This window comes from Bombina bombina, chromosome 5 (genome assembly GCF_027579735.1).
Source record: "Bombina bombina isolate aBomBom1 chromosome 5, aBomBom1.pri, whole genome shotgun sequence".
Taxonomy (NCBI): Eukaryota; Metazoa; Chordata; class Amphibia; order Anura; family Bombinatoridae; genus Bombina; species Bombina bombina.
Genome location: NC_069503.1, coordinates 721,634,184 through 721,654,540, shown reverse-complemented (window position 1 = coordinate 721,654,540; position 20,357 = coordinate 721,634,184). Strand labels below are relative to the sequence as shown.

The 20,357-nt window shown below is 35.4% G+C and overlaps 1 protein-coding gene across 1 annotated transcript; it reads left to right on the top strand.

Annotated features, from left to right (window-relative positions):
- Positions 1-4,283: 4,283 nt before the first annotated feature.
- RNF182 (ring finger protein 182) lies at positions 4,284-5,024 on the top strand. Its single transcript, XM_053713108.1, has one exon. It carries the CDS (start codon positions 4,284-4,286, stop codon positions 5,022-5,024), a length of 741 nt encoding a protein of 246 aa, XP_053569083.1.
- Positions 5,025-20,357: the final 15,333 nt, after the last annotated feature.

The following is a 20,357-nucleotide window of genomic DNA, read 5'->3' as shown; positions in this document are numbered from 1 at the left end:
AAACTGCTGAGAGCCATAGTCATAGTAGAAAACCAGGATTATATAGTTATAGAAATCTATGCCACTCAAGTTTAGTATTCAATCCTTTGGGAGAAATAGTTTCAAACTCATAAGTCCATCTCGTCTCCCTTTGAAGAAGCAGCCTATTCCTGTCACCTCCTCTTTTCATCTCTGGTATATGATCTATAATCATATAGCGTAAATCCGACACATTATTCCTTTGCTCATAGAAGTGTCTGGCCACTGGTTGATTCGACTCACCATTCTTTATGGCCTGTCTAATTCGACTCCTGTGGTTGGCCATCCTTGTCCTCAGGTTGTCACAGGTCTTACCAATATAGAATAGGCTGCACAGACAGTATAAGATGTAAAAAATATACGGAGTTGTACATGTTACCCTGTGCTTGAGAAAGTATCTCTTATTATACCTCGGATGGTTGAAGTGTTTGCCTGTAGACATCCCATTACAAGTAGTTTCAACGACTGCCTATTGAGCCAGTTCTTAGAATAGTTTGTTTTGTTCATTATGTGTTTTTATTTATTTCCATTTCATTTATTTTTGTGTATATTTGTACTTGTTGCTCTTGTTCTCTTTTTGTCCTTTTTTGGTATTTGTTTTTCTTTTTTCTTTTTTCTTTTTCTTTCTCTTTTTTTCTTTTTTTCTTTGTTCTTTTTCCTTTTATTCCTGTATTTATTTATTTGTTTCTATATTTAAGCTTTAAGTTTGTTTATTTTATGTTGGTAGCTGAGTGGTAGTCATTGGGGTTCTATCACTTTAAGTGAGCTTTTAATGCCTGTTTATATCTATGTTTAAATTAGGCTGGAGACAATATCGATGTATATGCCTTTATTCTATAGGATGTCAAGTGATAGGATTTAATGTGAGCGGTTAGATTCCGTTGTAATGTAGGTTTAACAGGTCATGACGCTCTCAGCAGTTTTATGTTTGTTCATTATGTGTTTTTATTTACTTTTATTTCATTTATATTTGTACTTGTTGCTTTTGTTCTTTTTTTGTCCTTTTTTGGTATTTGTTTTTCTTTTTTCTTCTTTCTTTTTCCTTTTATTTCTTTATTTGTTTCTATGTTTAAGTTTTAAGTTTGTTTCTTTTTGTTGGTAGCTGAGTGGTAGTCATTGGCGTTCTATCACTTTAAGTGAGCTTTTAATGCCTGTTTATATCTATGTTTAAATTAGGCTGGAGACAATATCGATGTATATGCCTTTATTCTATAGGATGTCAAGTGATAGTTAGGATTTAATGTGAGCGGTTAGATTCCGTTGTAATGTAGGTTTAACAGGTCATGACGCTTTTGATTTTTGAACTGTCTAATGAGCGTGGAGTATTGTGGTTAAGCCTGTTATAGTCCTGATAAGGCATTGTTATCCAATATATAATATGAAGTGATATGAGGAAGAATCTAGTAGGTCGCATAATTGACAGTGCTAGTTCTGTGCCAGATAATGTTGTCAGTAATATTGTTTTTAACACACGGTTGTCACATATGTTTATTTACTAGTGGTTGCTAGGATACGGGCGCAGCGTTATGATTTGTGTGCCGTGCTGAGCAGCACCTGCACAGGGTGATTGGGGTAAGAGGGTATTTAAGGAGCTGTTATGTTGTTGGGTCTGGTTGTTTGTTTGAAAACGGGGGTAACACCCAGAAATGTTATGCTATGTTAAAGGAATAAAGGATTCCCTTTGTCAAATATGGTGAGTGCCTTCCTCTTTTTGGATATTTATATATAGTATTTCTTGATTCACATGATAAAAAATAAAGACTTTTTTTGTTAAGCAGTTTGCATGCTTAGTTACCGTATGTTAAATTCTGGCCAATATCATTGACAGTTAGGGTTGCCAGGTGTTCAGTATTTGATCGGACAGTCTGTTTTTTCAGCTGGTTGCCCGGTAAGTTAGTAGCAGAAAAAATGGACAGCTATATGTATGTAATATGTAATAAATGTATATATTTAGAGCACTGTTTTTCAGTAACTTCCTGCAATACTGTCTAAGGGCTCCATTTATTAAGCAGCGGATGTTGCTTTGGAGCCCTATTGTTTCAGGTCTGCCTGAAATGGAAGTTAAGAAGCAGCGGTCATAAGACCGCTGCTCCTTAACTTCTGCTCCACCTTTTAGGTGGCGAACTTAAATCATCCCGGTCCGATGCAATCGGGATGATTGACGGCCCCTGCTAGCAGCCAATTGGCCGCCAGTGAGCAGGGGGCGGCATTGCACAAGCATTTCCCCAGAAATGCTTGTGCAATGTTAAATACCGACAGTGTATGCTATCGGCATTTAGCGAGGTTGAACGGACATGATTTGCTACATCGAATAATGTCCGCTCGACCTTTGTTAAATCTACCCCTAAGTGTCTAATGGATTTTATCCCCATTTTGTCCAGTGCATGGGGTTAAATATAGGGAAGTGCCGTTTCAGCTATCGGAGACATAATGCTAACAGGTCTCTGACCGTTCAAGCACCTTGGATTCCTACCTCTGACAGAAGAGCTCCAAGGGACCTACACCTACTTGCCCTGCTTATCATATATGTATGTGCCAGGCTGTGAACCACCATACTACAGTTAGTGAATGAATTATCATTGCCTTAGTCTTATAAGACAAAGTATTTATCTCCTTGCTTGCCATAGAGGGCTGTGATGACTTATGTAGTGGTGGGTGTTCAGCCCTCTCAGGCAGTTAAAGGATCAAAGTTTGTTTTATAACTTTACTTATAATAATAATAATGATACAATAAATATATTATATATATATATATATATATATATATATATATATATATATGTTGGGCTATTGTTTACCCTTTAATGGAAAAAGTAAGTTTTCAATGTATGTTTGTGTATATAATGCTTTTAATACCTGTAAATATAAATTACCCCCCCCCACCCGGTTCTTAGCTCATCCAGTGATTTTGTGGAGGACACCTGGCAACCCTATTGACAGCTGACATTACTGCCAGTGATGTTAGAAGAATATCAGCCAGGTAACAGTTGAGATTCAGCCAGAATCTAACATGGATAAATCTGCTTGCTCCAGAGGTGATACATACCCTACTAGAAAACCCCTAGAGACAATATTTATATGGCATAGAATTATAAGGTGGAGTTTTGTGATTCATTTTATTTTAATATTACTAGATAAAATGGGAGGGAATTATAAAGTCAAAAGTGCACCCTTTATATAAAGCAAAGGGACTGAGAACTGTTATCTTGTTGTTTTGTCTTTCTTTCTTTCGAATCTAAGCCAACAAAAGCCACATGCTTGTTACACCACAAGGGATTTAAATGCAGCATAGGAGACCTATTATAAATAAAATAGTGTGTTTTTGCGAGTATATGTGTGTGTGTATATGTGTGTGTGTGTGTGTGTGTATATGTGTGTGTGTATGTGTGTGTGTATGTGTGAGTGTGTGTGTGTGTGTGTGTGTGTGTGTGTGTGTGTGTGTATGTGTGTGTCTGTGTGTATATGTGTGTGTGACTGTGTGTGTATGTGTGTATAAGTGTGTGTGTGTGTGTGTGGTTGTGTGTTCTAATTTTAGCTAATCTATCTTTTACTGTTTTATTGAGCAAATGTGCTTATTTTTAAAAAGGTGCACAATCAGTTAATCTGTACAGAGGTTGAATATTGAAATATAAATACTGTTTGGTTTGGCTGTGAATGAAACTAAAAGCATACTAGATACAGAACATAAGAGTGCTTTCATTAATGTACAGTCTATACATTTAATAAATATATAAATAAAGTACAAGATGCTAACATCACTTTTTACAAATCCAAATGTGCAATTGATATAATGTTAATATTGCAGATTGTCAAATACCATAGCATGAGTACTGTAAACCTTTAAATGTGTAAACAGTGTTATGGTGCTACACAGCTGCAACCTACTGCCTAGCAAAAGCCTGGAACAAGCTTAGTTTGGCATTCATTACTTTTGTGCAATTGTGATAATGGGACAGTGCTGGCTGGAAAAATCCAGCAATGCTATTGAGTTACAATCATCATTTGAGTTTCTGTAGTGGAAACAAATTTGTTGTTTTATGCATGATCCTAACACTGTAAAATCCTTTTTTTTCAGAATCCTGCAGCAGCAAATGCCAGAGAGACAAGTTGTATAAACTGAAAACAGAAGCTGCTAAATAATGAAGATGCCAACAATTTATCACCTGGTGATTCTGTAGCTTTGAAATGTTCCTTATTCTGGTATTTTATGATCTGTATTTTCTATAAACATTGGAACCTTCTTAAAGGGCTTATCTAAATACACAATGACAGGACAACTTACTGAAGACACCTCAGAGTCTCCAAACCTGAACTCTGATGAACTTGAATGTAAGATATGTTATAACCGCTACAATTTAAGACAAAGAAAGCCAAAAGTCCTGGGGTGTTGTCACAGAGTATGTGCCAAATGCCTTTACAAACTTGTGGACCCAGTAGAATCCCCACAGTGTGTCATTGTTTGCCCATTCTGTAGATTTGAGACACGCTTGCCAGAGGATGAGGTCAGTAGCCTTCCTGATGATAATAATATCTTGCTAAACTTGACATGTGGTGGAAGAGGAAAGTGCTCAACAGACAATCCTACAGAACTGCTGCTAACCCCTAAACGTCTGTCAACTCTAGTCACCCCATCCCACAGTTCAACCAACTGCCTTGTCATAACAATCATGGAGGTTCAGAGAGAGAGTTCTCCTGTGCTTAATGCAACACCTGTTGTGGAATTCTACAGACCTTCTAATTATGATCCAGTCTCAATGCCTCAAAATTGGACAGTGTGGAACTGCACATCTCTGATCTGCCAAACCTCCGTGCGTGTCTTTGTGTGGTTGCTAGGATTGCTTTACTTCAGCTCATTGCCTTTAGGGATCTATTTGTTAGTATCAAAAAAGGTAACCCTTGGGGTTGTCTTTGTCAGTCTTGTTCCCTCTAGCCTTGTTATACTCATGGTATATGGTTTTTGTCAGTGTGTTTGTCATGAATTTTTAGACTGTATGTCCACATCCTAATGAGTAAAGAATAACACACTGAACAAATGACAATGTTCACCCAAATAGGGTTTGCAATTTACTCTAGACTAGAGAACACAGGTAATGTATTTTTTAATATGGAGGAAAAAGATTCATGGCTAAATGTTTTAATATCAGGTGTCTCTGCTGATGTCTGTTCTGCATTTTCATCCCTGCTTCATGTTTAAACTGCTAAATGCTGGATTTAACCCCATTGGTTGCTAGGATTAAAATTGTTGTAGTTTGTTAAACCATTCTTTTGGAATTGTATATATAGGTCACGTCACTAAGATTCAAATTTCTATCACCTCATGGTATCTGAAGATTATCTTAAAAGAATGTGACATTTGTGCCTAAGACGTTAACTCAGGGAAAATAACGTCCATTCCTGTTTTTAGGTAATGTGATGTTATTTGCTCTTATTTAATGGAGCTAAGTAAATCAAGGCCTTAGACTTCTTAAGGAATGAACCCATAACATAAGCAGCGTCTTTTAAGTCTTTGCAGAAAAATCAGTGCTTTAAAAACATAACACCTTTATGTTTATTACTGGGGGTTTTTAAATTAGCACCTATGCACTAGTATATGCATATTTCATGTAATAACTTTCAGTCCATGACTTTTATTAATATACTTTTACTTGTATAAGGAGTGAAAGTGAGGGCATATTTTTGGCCTAATAAGGCTTCCAAGTATTGAATCAGTACAATAGTTCTATCATCTTTCCAGTAACATTTATGTAAAAAAAACACACACAAACAAATTAATTTCAGTTTTTTACATCCAGCAGCCAGACATCCTCCTCTTCAATCCCCCTGTGTGTGATGCTTGAGAGACTTCACACCCTGCTAAGTGTCAATAGAAACTGCTGGCACCAGTTAGCACAGGATGGACATATGTAAAGTCAATATTACACTGTTAAGATTCGGAAAGAGCATACAATTTTAACCAACTTTCCAGTTTACTTCTATAATCTAATATGCTTTATTCTCTTGGTATCCTTTGTTAAAAAGCATACATAGGTAGGCTCAGGAGAAGTAATATGGGAGCTAGTTATTATTTATTTATTTATAAAATATTTTACCAGGAAGGATACATTGAGATTTCTCTCGTTTACAAGTATGTCCTGGGTCCACAAAACATTGCATTGATACAATAACAATAAATACAAAAACAATATTAATACATAACATATGCAAAAATTTAACATAGAACAGGTAGGAAATATATAATCAACCATGACAGGTGCATTCTGTTTTGAGATATGCAGAGAGGGATCTCTTAAAGGATTTCAGGCTTGGGGAAGGTTTGAACGTGTGCGGGAGGTCGTTCCATAACTGTGGCGCTCTGTAGGAAAAGGAGGATCGAGCTGCTTTCTTTTTGTATTGAGGCAAGCTAAATAATGTGCTGTTATTGGATCGGAGGTTATAGGAGGTGGGAATAGCTGGGGAGAGCATTCTGCTCAGGTAGGGTGGGAGCTTCCCAGAAAGGCTCTTAAACACAAGGCAGGAAAGATGGAGGGTGTGTCTGGCCAGTTTAGTTCTTTTAGCATGTCACAATGGTGGGTCCTGTAGTTACATTGTAGCACAAAGCAGCAGAGCAAGTTATACAGTGTATTAAGTTTATAAAGGTGAGTTTGCGGTGCAGGTGCATATACTGCATCCCCATAATCCATGATAGGCATCAGCATTTGCTGTACAATCTTTTCCTTTACTGTATGGCTGTGTGCAAGATTTGTTTCTGTACAGCCCCTAGTTTTGGATAAAGTTTAGATGCAAGTTTTTCTATGTGGAGGCCAAAAGATAGATTAGGGTCTAACAACATACCCAAGTATTTGAAAGAGTGGACTGCAGTCGGCGTGCAATTGGATTTTGTTTTGATGCGTAGATGGGAATTTTTTAATTTGTGTAATTTAGGACCCATTCCAAATATCATTGTCACAGTTTTGTCAGTGTTTAGGAAGACTTTGTTTTTTGAGATCCAGTTTTCTACCTCTGTGAACTGTTCTTGGAGCACTGCTTCAAGCTGCGGCAGATTGAAATTGTTTGCATAGATTACCGTGCCATCTGCATACATGTGTACAGTTGAGGATTTGCAGACATTAGGCAGATCATTTATAAATAATGTGAATAGTAGGGGGCCGAGAATGGAACCTTGGGGAACACCACACGTGACTGGGAGAGGGAGGGAGTCACTGTTAGAAATGGAGACATATTGTGATCGATCCGATACATATGATCGAAACCAGTTTAATGGACGATCAGCAATACCAGAGTTTTTTAGTTTGAGCAGTAGTATGTCGTGGTCTACTGTGTCAAAGGCCTTTGCAAAATCAAGGAAAATAGCTCCATTTAGGTCTCCTTGTTCCATGCCAGTTTGGATGTCGTTGCAAACTTTTAGGAGGGCAGTTGTAAAGGAGTGATTTGGGAGAAAACCTGATTTATCAGGGGTCAGATAGTTAGAAAGTTGGTAATACTCGCATAATTGCGTATGGGCGCATTTTTCTAAGATTTTTGACAATACTAGGAGCAATGATATAGGGCGATAGTTAGAAACCAAGGTTAACTCTACACTTTTATGAATAGGCACTACTCTTGCAGTTTTCCAGAGTTTGGGTATGTATCCAGACATCAAGGATTCGTTAATTAGGGTTGTGACAGGCTTAGCAATTGCCAGCGCACTGAGCTTCAACAGCATTGCTGGGATTTGATCAGGTCCAGACTGGTTTTTCATTTTTAGATTATTGAGGTGTTTCTTAATGACATTGATGGGTACAGGTCTAAAATTGAACTTCTCTATATTGGGTCTTTGCTGTTTTAGTGGGGCCTGATCCACATTTGTAGTTTCAGGATGTGTGCCATTTATTAGTTTGTCAATCAGGGTGGTGGAGCATCCGACAAAATAATTGTTAAAGGCATTTGCTACTTCTAAGGAGAGTTGCAGGGTTTGGTTATCCACATTGACAGTGGAGGGTTGGGAGTGGATTGGTGGATTTTGTAAGTTATTTATGAGTTTCCAAAACTTTCTAGGGTTAGATATATTATTGTGCAGATTTTCACAGAAATATTGGGCCTTGGCCAATTTTGTTTGTTTAGTGCATATATTTCGCCATTGTCTATATACACAGTGATCGTTCATAGAGCCAGTATGCTTGAACTTTGGTGATTAAAGGGTGCACAAATATGCCTCTTGTCATTGGCTCACCCAATGTGTTCAGCAAGCTCTCAGTAGTGCATTGCTGCTCCTTCAATAAAGGATACAACATGGAATTAAGCTAATTTATTAATGGAGGTACATTGGAATGTTGATTAAAATGGTATGCTCTATCTATCCCAAAGTGTTTTCAGGGCCTTGTGGTTTGATCTGGGTATGTAACCAAGGAGCTATAGGGACAATGACTGGGTAATATGTCTCTGACAAGGATATGCAGGGCTAGGACTCTGATCTGAAGTAAGTATGTGACTGACAGAGGGCACAGACCAATATGATAATATGATAATCATGTGGCTAACAGAGAAGCTATAGGACCATGGGACTGATCTAATGTTGATATGTGGCTAAGAATGGCACTGGAGGGTTAAAGGGTCTGTTTGGATGTGGATATGTGGATGACATAGCGCTGCGGAACCTGTATAGCGCTGCAGAACCTGTTGGCGCTCTACAAATACCTGATAATAATAATAATAATAATAATGACATAGTGACTGCAGAGTCTAAATTGATCTCTGTATTTGTCTGAAACCGGATCTGCAAATCCAGGTGTCAAATATGATGTGGATATTTGGCTAACCGAGGTTTACATTTGTATTATCTTATGTGTGATGTAGGTATGGTTTTGTCAATAAGACTGCATAACCAGGAGTCTAGTCTGATGTAGGTATGTGGCTAGCTGACAGAGGGGCTGCAGAACTCTCTGGGTCTGATATCTGCGGTCTGATCATAAAGGGACGTGAAAATCAAAATTATTACACATTAATGATTCAGACTGAGCATCTAATTTTCTATATATATAAACAGTATATATATATATATATATATATATATATATATATCAATTTTCTTCTGTTATCATCTTCTGCACAGTATTTTTATGTGCACACTTTCAGAGACATCAGCTCCTAAAAAGCATGTGCAAGAATTCAAAGTATATATATATATATATATATATATATATATATATAATTGTGTAATTGGCTAATAGTTTTTACATCATACAGAGGACTAGGTAATGAAAGTAAACTTTGACATTTGTAAGAAAAAACATGCTTAATCAAAATAAGTGTTACAGCATTTCTTGTTATGCTTTAGTTGAGTATGCAATTCTCCTTAATTTAATGGTCCTTTAAGGCTAATATGTATTTGTTTTTCTGGAAGCAATATAGAGCCACGTGGTTTAGATTAATGTGGAAATACAAGAGGGATTCAAGAGGGAATTCAGGTCCATTTGGGTCTGACTTAAGTCTACTCTAATATCTGTTGCAAGTGTGCGACTGACAGGCACTGCAGGGCCAGGGGTCTGATCTGAGGTCTAGTTTCCTAATACAAACATCAAAGATAGGGACGTTTGAAATGTGAAACAGGTATAGGATCTGCAGACATTAGCTAGTGTAGAAAGGGTATTTTAAGATATGGAGCTTGCAGCAGCCGGACCTATGAGGCTTGTCCTGAGGTCTTACTTGAGTATGTGTTTGAAAAAAGGGCTAGGGAAACAACTGATCTAACATAGATATGTGGTAAACAGAGTAATTGCAGGGCTAGGGATCTGATGTGTGTTAATTGCTTACAGATTGACTTCAGGATCCGGCTTCTAATCTTATGTGCGTATGTGGCTGACAGAGAGTCTACATTACCAGGGGTCTTATAGAAAGTTATTATGAGGCTGAGGGAGGAGCTATAAGAGCAGTGGTCTGATCTGATATGATTATCCGGTTTAGAAATGGGTTACAATCAAGGGGTCTGTTGTAATGTGAATGTATGGCTGACAGAGGAGCAGCAGGACCACGGGTCTGATTGTGTATGGCTGACTGAGAGAATTCCAAGTCAGGGCACTTATCTAATGAGGGTATGTTCCTAACATAGGGCTAAAAGGTCAGGAATACTGATTTGATACAGGTATATGGCTGATTGAGGGAGTGACTTGGGTCTATCTTAGCCATAGTCAGAGGTCTGTTGTTAATATCAAGCTTCAAGATAGAATGTAGGACCACAGGCCTACTCTGAGATCTTATGTGCATGTGGCTGACAGGGTCTGTATGATAGGCATCTGAACAGAAGTCTAGTTGTTGAGTATTTTTATAGACAGCTGATAACCCTAGTTGAAATAAAACTTCACTCTCAATCATACTAGTAAAGATCTGCCTTTTGTTTCTATTCATTGCACATAAGTGGAGCGGTATTCGCTAAAAGTAAGCCTTTAGCCCTCGTAAGGTAGTGCTTGTGTTACAAGTTGAAAGTAAAACGTTTTCGCTCGTGTGATAACCCGATGTGCACAAAAAAGCCCAAGTTAAAATATTGTGATCGCGTTTATGTATTCCCCCCATAAAAGTCAATGGAACAAAAAAAGTGGGAGGAAAAATACCCTACTCGTGCACAAACCCGATCGCATATTCTCAAGTTCGCTAACCAACAAAATATTAATATTTCCCATTCCAATGTTCTTCACATAGCAGAATATGTTATATTTATTCATAAATACATATTTCTACATATATCTGATGGTATTTTGGTATACTGTATATCTATACCTATATATATATTTGATAATATATAGGTATAGATATATACAGATAAATATAGAGATATCTACAGTTAAACCCTTTATTAAATATGAATATTATATAAATATGAGTTTACATGTTTTAATCTACTTGACATCAAAGGGCTCCAGTGCACTTCTGTATATGTCTATATATGTCTGTATATGTCTGTATATGTCTATATATATTTTTTCTAACCCCTGAGACCTCATATCTTTGAGCCCTTATACATTTTTTGTGCAATATTTTAAAATAATTTTAAACAGTAATATTATGAGTGTAACTGTAATTTTAAATGTATTTTTAATGTGTTCTGTGACACGTTTTTGTTTCGCGAAACAGTTAACCAGTGCTCTGAGGACGCACTATCCCAACGAGCATTAACTTCAATTGCGTTAAAGTGATTGAGTATACTTTCAACTCGTAATACAATCACTACATCCGACGTGCATAAACAGCCCCGATAAACCTGATAGGGATTGCGCATAACTGTTAGCGTACCACTCATAATCTGGTCCAAATTAGTTGTGGTTCTAAAGAAAAAAATAAAACATTTTGTGACAAAAATGTGATCACAAAGTTAAATATCAAGAGTGCAGGGGGTTTGAGGTAGACCACACCCTGTAATACCGGTTAATAAAATTTTTATGTATTGATTTCAAGGAAAATAACATAATCATAAACAAAAAGAAGCAAAAACAAGACAAAAACTACATTTTGTAATACACTAATAATTCTGTTCATTATTATGTTACATTATTAAGATTATATACCCTAAATGAACTTATGTAAATCATACAAATAGGAGAGAAGAGCTAAACTGATTCTCCCAATTAAGGAAAAAAGGTAAAATACCAAACATAACTAAATTCATTATATTCCTACCTTTGCAGTTTTGGGCTATTTCAGTATTGAAAAGGGTGCACAGCACACTCCAGCCACCCCCTGGAAACAATACTGAATATAGATACGTTTGAAAAACATATACAAGACATTTTTAAGTTTTTGAATTAACATTTTTAAAGGGACTGTAAAGTCAAGATGAAACTATAATGGTTTAGGCAGAACATGTATTAAAAAAGCTTTCTAATTTACTTAGATTATTCAATATATTTTTTCTCTTCCCTTGGTATCATTTGTTGAAGAGAAAAGCTAGGTAGGCTCACAAGAGCTCAGCAGTATGCACTTGTCTTTATCACACTATGGCAGAAGTGTTTGAAATAATGTTTGTATAAATGTTATACATTGTTGTAAACACGCCTGCAATACAGTGATAAAAACAAATGCACGCTGCTGAGGCTACCTAAGGTTACTCCTCAGCAAAAGATACCAAGAGAATTGTATGTTATATCAAAATCATGAATCTTTCATTTTGACCTTACTGTAACTTTTGCTTGGCATATTAAATGTTTCCTGACTTAACTAACTTTGCAATTCTACAAAACATGGTGTTTATGATGTTTCAAAATGTCTTTATTTTGTATGATTTTTAGTATAAATAATTTGCATGGAATTAAAATGGTAAATTGCATTCATTACAAAAGGTTCAAAATGCGGTATTCAAATGTTTTCTTTCACCTATAGGTCAGCTCTTTCATTTATGAAAAGATTATTTTGTCTTCAAGTGTTCTTTTATAGTTAAACAAAATTAAATTATTCCAGTTGAATTACCAAACTAAAATGCAATTGAAATTTTAAGATAAATTGTGATAGATATCTATTTGTCCAAGCTTTTCCATGGTACTAGTTTACCAAAACATAATTTAAGCATTTTGGGTTCGACCACAATCCTTTAAAAAAGCTTATCAAATTAAGTATTTTTAAAGGGACGTTAAACACTTTGATATGGTAATATAAACTGATAAATTATAAATATATATATATATATTTATTAATAGAAGACAGCACTCTCTGGGCTTGACAAAAGGTGCAGCAAGTGCCTTTTATTCAGTGACGTTTCGGGGAATACACCCCTTCATCATTCCCCGAAACGTCACTAAATTAAAGGCACTTGTTGCACCTTTTGTCAAGCCCAGAGAGTGCTGTCTTCTATTAACCTATACGTATCTACTATTCAGCACCCTGGCAACTGAAGAAAGTTTGTGCGAGTGCACCTACTCCTACTATTTTATATATATATATATATATATATATATATATATATATATATATATATATATATATATATATAGAGAGAGAGAGAGAGAGAGAGAGAGAGAGAGGTTTTGACAATGTCTTACTGACTCTACTAATAAAGACATTATTTTTGCTTCTATACAAACCCTGAGAGTGCCCTTTTACTACATAGGATGTTGTATATATATATATATATATATATATATATATATATACAATCTGCAGTATACTTTCATTATTTATTTTGTCCCCTTTTCCTGTAATTCCACTCTGAAATTGTGAGCCAAATGATAACTGTGCCTAATTGGACCACTCAATGCATAAGAATTACATAACTAACAAGTGCATAATACAAAGACAATGATTTAACACCTAATTTCAAATAATCAGTAGATTTTTTTCTGACAATTCCCCCCCCCCAATTTTCCGGCCCCCTGTATCATGTGACAGACATCAACCAATCAGAGACTAGTATAGGTATACCCTGTGAACCCTGCACAAGCTCAGTAGGATCTTGTCCCTCAGAACGCGTGAATTTAAAAAGACTGTGCAAAGTTTGATAATGGAACTAAATTTGAAAGTGTCTTAAAACTGCATTCTGAATCATAAAAGTTTATTTTGACTTGAGTGTCCCTTTAAGTTACAACATGGCAGCTCCCATTGTTTTATAGACACTAAAGCTTTATAATTCTTTTGTCAATATTTAAACAGCTTAAGGGATACTAAACCCACATTTTTTTCTTTAATGATTCAGGTAGAGCATGCAACTTTCTAATTTACTCCTATTATAATTTTTTTCTTCATTCTCTTGCTATCCTAATTTAAAAAGCAGGAATGTAAAGCTTAGAAGCCAGCCCATTTTTGGTTCGGAACCTGAGTTACGCTTGCTTATTGGTGGCTAAATTTAGCCACCAATAAGCAAGCACTTTCCAGGGTGCTGAACTTAAGATGGGCCAGCTCCTAAGCTTTACATTCCTGCTTTTTAAATAAAGATAGCAAGAGAATAAAGAAAAATTGATAATAGGAGTAAATTAGAAAGTTGCTTAAAATTACATGCTTTAAGGTAGATTTATTAAGCAGCAGATGCTGGAAACAGAAGTTAAGAAGCAGCGGTCATAAGAAAAAAATTAAGTTTAGTATCCCTTAAAGTGAATGTCAATTTTGATGCTAAAGTGCCCGGTTTTTAAAAATTCGATTAAAAACAGGGGCACTTTAATTCATCAAAATTTACATTTAACTCCTGTTCACAGCAGCTCCAGCTTCCTCTGGTCATTGCAAGCCATTTCTGATGTCAGAAATGATGGATAGGTCATCCTCAAATCACGGCTTCCACCCCGGGGGAATCGGTGTCTGATTCAACGCTGTGATTGGAGGATGCCGGATTCCTCATTTTAGACCCAGGAAGAGACTTTGTGACGGGTGGAGGAAGCTGGAGCTGCTGTGAAGATTAAAAGGTAAGTTTTTTTCTCAACAGGAGTGAAATGTAAATTTTGATGAATTAAAGTGCCCCTGTTTTTAAATCAAAATTTTTAAAAACCGGGCACTTTAGCATCAAAATTGACATTCACTTTAATGAAACTTTAAAAACTACATCTACATGTAATTCTTAGACTAATCTTTTCTTTGACTGCATCATTCTAACTAGCATTTGTTTAGTGTTCAATGTCCCTTTAAGGGTAACATTTTGTGAAACCATCATTAGATAAACTTTTCTAAAGGATTTTGACCCCTATATGACCTATAGGATAATTATACATTAGGTGTAATATAAGCCTGTTATTATCTTAAATTAAAGGGACATTAAACACTAAATAAATGCTAGATAGAATGATGCATTCAAAGAAAAGATTAGTCTGAGAATAACATGTAGATGTCTTTTTTTTAAAAAAAAGTTTCATTAGTTATTTAAATAGTGAAAAAATAAGTGTAACGTTTTAGTGTCTATAAAGTAATGGGTGCTGTCATGTTGTAACTTAGGTTACATTCTCTGCTGTAGCCAATTAGAGACAGTTATAATTAGTTCACTAGAGCTTGCAGCCAATGGCTGTGTGGAATATAACAGTATTTTGCACTTCCATCTCTAACAGGAACTGAAAAGCTCACAATCTCAGAATGGAATTACAGGAAAAGGGGACAAAATAAATAATGAATGTATATTGTAAAGTTTTTTCCATATATATGATTTATTATTTTATATTACTATCTCAAAGTGTTTAATGTCCCTTTATTAACTATATTTAGTTCCACTAAATAATATGTTTCATTTAGTAGGATTGTTGACAAAAGCATCACAAGGTCAATGCTAAGTCAAATCTTGTCAAAATACTCAAACGTCAATTGTTGAAACAGTTAAAAAAAAACATGTCAGTAAATTCTAATCCAGTGAAGTAAGATTGTTTGGGTTAAATAATAGGATAATGAATCAATCAAATAAGGTATATATGGTATGTGAATGCCCTTTTGACAGTTGACAAGGCAATAGTTTGCTCCTCCCTGCATTAAGCATAACAATTAATTGTGGAGTCCTTTAACATACTCTGTACATCATGTCAAGAACTATTTCTCCACACATGCAACTGATCATTCCTCTGCTACAATCTGTTTCAGGAAAAAAGCTTCTTAAAGGGAAATTAAAGTCAAAATTTAACTTTAACCCCTTAATGACCACAATATACCATGTATGTCACTGGTCGTTAAGGGTTTTTTCAGGACATAATAGCACAAGTCTAGCAAGAACACGCTATTAATGCCCTCCCTCCAGAAGGCTTTGTGGAATAGAGCAGTCTCAACGCTGGTGGCAAGACCACGGTATAAAACAATCAAGTCCCAAAAAAAGGCCAGCGACATACAGGGTACGTCGCTGGTCCTTAAGGGGTTAATTATTCAGAGGATACCATTTTAAAATAGTTCTAATTATCTCTGGTATCAAAGTTTTTCTTTGGGTATCCTTGGAACTTAGTCCCTTTTCATGTGAGGATACTTCGCTAGGCTCAAGTTTATGCACCTGTGGAGCCCTATATGGCAACAGTCATTGTACCAATGGCCCAGAACCATCTGTGAAACTAATATCTCACGGAACAAACTCCCTAATTTGCAAATTGCACACTTAAAGAGATTTGTACACATTCATTGTCACATTAATAAGCTGTGAATTACTCTGCAGTATAAGCAGCATCTATTTTATAATCTTTCACCTCTCCACGCATACAACAAGCTCTAATGTAAAGGATTCCGGCATCACAAAACAGAAACAGGGAAAAAAAATCTCTAAAAAATAAATAAATTACATATTTAAAAGAAATATTGAAAACAATAAAATACATTTTCAATCATGCTCCGAAGTTGTTGCAATTGTAATTATTGTCTTTGTATGCAGTTCTCATTTTATATGCAAGGTATTATTTGGGCACTTCACTTAAAGGGACATAATACTCATATGCTAAATCACTTGAAACTGATGCAGTATAACTGTAAAAAGCTGACAGGAAAATATCACCTGAGCATCTCTATGTAAAAAAAGGAAGCTATTTTACCTCACAATTTCCTCAGCTCAGCAGAGTAAGTTCTGTGTAAAAAGTTATACTCAGCTGCAGCCCAGTTGCAGGTAAAAAAAAAAATTTAAAATAAAGAAATAAAAAGCAGCCAATCAGCATCAACAGTGCTGAGGTCATGAACTCTTTTACTGTGATCTCATGAGATTTCACTTAACTCTCATGAGATTTCATAGTAAATTTCTTTAAGCTGAATAGGGAAATAAGATGAGAGTGCACGTAAGTTCGCTCCTTCCGCTGTCCCGGGACAGACATACTAATTTGCTGCTTAGAAGTCCTTTACAATGGGATGTGGGTACTGAGAAACTTTTGAGGTAAAATATCTTTCTTTTTTACATAGAGATGTTCAGGTGATATTTTCTAGTCAGCTTTTTACAGCTATGCTGCATCACTTTCAAGTGTTTAAACATTTGGGTATTATACATTTAGAACATGTTTTCCTCTTCACAGAGAGGCCCCTTAGCTCCCTCACAAGCATATAATCCAATGTTTGTATCAATGTTATATGTCACACGTGCGCTCATGAGTCTACTTGCTTGCTCTCATGGAATGGAGCTAAATTTCAAGATACAAGAGAAAGAGGTAGATATTATCTTACAAGTAAAATAGAATTATTATTTTTTTAAATTGTAAATTTGATCTTAATCATGAAAGTTGAATTTTGACTTTCACATCTCTTTAAATAATTCCTCATTAAGATATCTATCTTGGGACGTTGTTGTTGTAAAAGTGTGTAAACTGGTTGTAACAGCAATTACCTCCATTAAAAAGTCTATGGAGATGTTTTATGTTACCACCAGATTACACGTTTACAAGAGCAATGGAAACTAGGCCTTAAAAAGCTAAGCAGATTTTCTTGAGAAATTTTGAATAACCTTTCAAAAAGCTAAATCTCTTTGTAGTTTAAAAAAAAAAAAAAAAAGGTTGTGGCTGTTAATGAAAAAGAGTCATTTTCAGGATATTATAATTTAATTTAATAAGTGAACATACTGTTTCATTAAAGGCAGTTTTCATGAAGCAATAAAAAATGTGTCAGTCAAAATCATTTGAGTTGTGAAAAAGATTTTATATAATTTCCTGTGTGCTTCTAATAGAATACGTGTGTTTAGGCAATAATTTATTTGTGGCTATTTAACTTACAATTTTAAAGTATAGAACACCAGAAATTATAGTTAACAAACAGTAAATACATTACAAATTAGTAATTAGTAATATATGGCAAAATGCATTATATGGCCAAAAGTATGTAAATGCTTCCTACTAATTATTGATTTCAGGTGTTTCAACCACACCTATTGCTAAAAGGTGCATACATTCCAACACAAAACCATGCAATCTCCATAGAAACACACTGGCATTACAATGGGCAAATACTGAAGAGTTCAGTGACTTTATATGTGGCACTGTAATAGGATGCCACCTTTGCCACAAGTCAGAGTGGGACTGTTGAGTGCTGATGCACGTAGTGCGTAACACTTACCTATCATCTGTTACATCACTCACTACAGATTTCCAAACTGTCTCTGGAAGCAATATCAGCACAAGAACTGTGCATTGAGAGCTATCTGACAGTCTGCTGGAAGAATCTGCGTGTGGTGGATGCTTGGAGAAAGCTACCTACTAGAATGCATAGTCCCTACTGTAAAGTTTGGTGGAAGAGAGATAATGGTCTGGGGCTGTTTTTCAGGGTTTGCGCTAGGCCCTTTAGTTCTGGTGAAGGGTCATCTTGCTACAGGATACAAAGACATTTTAGACAACTGGCTGCTTCCAACTTTATGGCAAAAATGTGGGGAAGGCCCTTTTTGGCTCCAGCATGACTGTGCCCCTGTGCACAAAGTGAGGTCCATGAAGACATGGTTTGACAAGTTTGGAGTGGACAAACCCAAATGACTTACACAGAGCCCTGACATCAACTACATTGAAAACCTTGGGGATAGAATGCTCATTGCAAGCCAGGCCTTATCTTCAAACAGTGCCTGACCTCACAAATGCTCTTTTGGCTAAATAGTTACAAATTCCCACAAACACACTTCAAAATCTTGTGGAAAGCCTTCACAGAAGAGTGGCAGCAAAAGGGGGGAGAGGGGGGCAACTACATATTAATGCCCATTGTTTTGGAATGGTTTTGGATGTCCAACAGGCTCATATAATTGTGATGGTCAGGTGTCCACATACTTTTGGCCATATAGAGTATAAAAGGATTTAGAATGTGCTACCCTAAAATAAATATCATTTTAAGAACCAAATATATAGTTGGTAAATTTTGTGCCAGATCACTACAACATGGATGAAAGACTACATTTAGATCAAAATTGTTCTATACGCCCTTGTAATGTAGTTCATCAGTATAGAACATTAGGTAACAAACAGTTTTTATATGTATTGTATTGAATTAGCAGCTCTGAAAATCTGTTCTTATCTTGTGCAAAAATATTTGTAACTGGCAATAAAACTGTAATAAATGTAACTTTAGTCCAGTTGTTATAAAATGATATCTGTGTTGTTTTAAAGTATTCTAGAAATAGCCTCAAGAAACTATCATATTTGTAACTCAGCGTTGCTTTATTTGCCTTTCTTGTTATTTGTAAAAAAAAAATACTGTCGGTGAATGTATGACAAATGACAACTATTTGATATTCATATAAATCATTTAATGTTTACTGTTCTATGTGTTATTGCTTAATAACTTATATTGATACCATAACTATCTATTAAAGTTCATCTTTGGAGCATATGAGTTTCTATATACAAATGTGGGTCCCTCTCTTTATTTATATATATATATATATATATATATATATATATATATATATATAATACATATATATAGATATATATGAACCACATACACATGTGTGTGTGTGGTTCATATATATGTTTATGAGTGGAGTGTTAGTGTTTGTCTGTCTGTCTCTCTTTATATATATATATATATATATATATATATATATATATATTGTGTGTATATATATATATATATATATATATATATATATATATATATGTATCTGATTGGAATTTCTTTCAGTTTTTCCAGAGATAGCTGGGATTAGGTTTGCAAGGGAAATACATGTGTACACACAAAGGAAAATAGTCCTTGCAATTAAAGGTGTTTGTGAAACATTTTGAAGTAGGATAAGCCCAATTATTTTATTGTATACACCAATAATTGTGCAGTCTGTTTATCTATGTTGGTGTCTGGATGTCTATCAATTTATGGTCAGCAGACCAGATTGTCAGGGTACCTGTGAAATAACATTAAATAAACTATGGATGTATCACATAATCTAATATTTCCTTTTTGGCTAATATCTAAATTAATATAAATTGGTTTCACTATAGCCCCTGCCCCCTCACTGCTTAAGACAAGTTTAGAACAAAAGAGATGATACAATTGTTCAATTGGTGAAGATAGATCACTAATTAATCCTTTAAAGCTCACAGGAAGGGTAAACATGGACCTGGTAATTACCCAAGCCAGGATGCATCCTGGGGTGGTGGAGACATTATTCTGTACATAAAGTCAGATAAGCAAACAGAAATTTTGAGGATGTAGTAATTAGCACAGGCCTGTTAATTGCCCCTGAACCTCAAAGACACATCATGCTAGCTAGCAGAAACACATGTTGCATTGTAACTTTGAAATTCATTTTTAAAGTACAACTTGTGTTTAATTTTCAGTTAAGGTATACCTCAGTATTGTATAAAAATGTATATTTGTGGATTTGAGAAGAGATGCATGACAATAACACATTAGATAAGTATTTGTTGAATTCAATAAGTAGTTATGTAGTCAATTAAAAATGTTTAACCAGTTTATTTCAAGATAAATATATTTTTCTTTATTTTCCCGAGATCTAACGAACATTACAAGGAAGAACTGATGTGAAG